Source organism: Lagopus leucura, unplaced genomic scaffold (genome assembly GCF_019238085.1).
Source record: "Lagopus leucura isolate 7727_CA_CO unplaced genomic scaffold, USGS_WTPT01 Super-Scaffold_100030, whole genome shotgun sequence".
Taxonomy (NCBI): Eukaryota; Metazoa; Chordata; class Aves; order Galliformes; family Phasianidae; genus Lagopus; species Lagopus leucura.
Window position 1 is genome coordinate 6,076,444 of NW_024962281.1, and position 1,253 is coordinate 6,077,696.

The following is a 1,253-nucleotide window of genomic DNA, read 5'->3' on the forward strand; positions in this document are numbered from 1 at the left end:
TTTTTTTTCCTTTTTTTTTTTTTTTTTTTTCTTTTTTTTTTTTCTTTTTTAAGGGGAAAAGCAATTCCCCAGCAACGCCGGGAGGGTTTTCCCTCAGCCCCGCCGCTCCCGTCGGGCAGCGCAGGGGAAGGGCCGCGGCCGCCGCTTACCGTCTCCCGTTTCCTCTTGTTCTCTCGGCCGTCGGCCTTCTTGAGCTCGGCCTTGAAGCCCTCGGGCTCTCCGGGCTGGCTGTCCCTGGCCAGCACCTCCATCAGGTAGGCGATGTAGCTGGTGGCCAGGCGCAGCGTCTTGATCTTGGACAGCTTGGTGTCGGCGGGCACGTTGGGGATGCACTCGCGGAGCTCAGCGAAAGCGCTGTTGATGCTCTCCGTTCTCCTCCTCTCCTTTTTGGGACCCCCGACCCCTTTCCTTCTCCCCAAACGACCGCTGAGCGCTTCCAGCCTGCCCGCTCCTCCGGATCCGAACTCGGCGGGGCCGTACGCGGTGCTCTGCCCGTGGAGCTCCGGGGTCACCTCGGCCGGGTTCAGCACCCAGCCGGGGAAATAAGCGCGCTCCTGGTGGCAGCGAGCCGCCGGCCCGAAGAGGAAGGGCTCGTGCAGCATGTGATGATGGTGGTGGTGGTGGTGGTGCTGGTAGCCCCCCACCAGGTTCATGGTCCGTCGGGGCCCCGCGGGGCTCAGCACCGCGCCATGGCCGAGCTGCGCTGCGCTCCTCCGGGCGGGCGGCGGGGCCGGGGCTGCGGCGTTGGAGGCGGTGGTGCCTTTGGGCTTTGGGTTGTTTCGTTGTTGGCTGGGTTGTTTTTTTTTTTTCTTTTCTTTTTTTTTTTTTTTTCCTTCTTCTTCTTTTTTTTTTTTCTCTTTTTTTTTTTTTTTTTTTAACCCTTTCTGGAGCCTCCCGGCTCTGCCTTTATATAGGGCCGGGGCTCCCCCCGCCGAGGAACCAATGGGCAGGGGAGGATGCTCGGGGGCCCCGGGGGGAGCAGAGGGGCGTTTTATTCGGTCTCACACCTCCGCCGTTCGCTCTCCTCCCTCCCTGCGTGGAAAAAGGGGCGAGCGGTGACCAAAGGGGGACCGCAGCCTTCGTGATCCCCTCTGCTTCCCTCTCCTGGGCCGGGATATCCGCACCCCCTCCCAAAAAGCGCCCGTCGGGGGAATGGAGGCGGCTGCGGGGTGCGGCGGGGCCGGGTGGGCACCGCGGAGCACAGGGGGCTCTGCTTCCCCAGAGCCAAAGTCGTGGGGAGGAAGGGGGGAGGG

The 1,253-nt window shown here is 62.6% G+C and overlaps 1 protein-coding gene across 2 annotated transcripts in view; it reads right to left on the reverse strand.

Annotated features, from left to right (window-relative positions):
- The window catches only part of HAND1 (heart and neural crest derivatives expressed 1), a 1,350-nt gene extending 664 nt beyond the window's left edge, over positions 1 to 686 (reverse strand). For both annotated transcript variants that reach the window (XM_042881655.1, XM_042881654.1), the window contains exon 1: positions 150 to 686. In XM_042881655.1, the coding sequence (XP_042737589.1) occupies positions 150 to 653 (504 nt within the window). In that variant the 5' untranslated portion in view covers positions 654 to 686. The remainder of the gene's footprint in view (positions 1 to 149) is intronic.
- Positions 687 to 1,253: the final 567 nt, after the last annotated feature.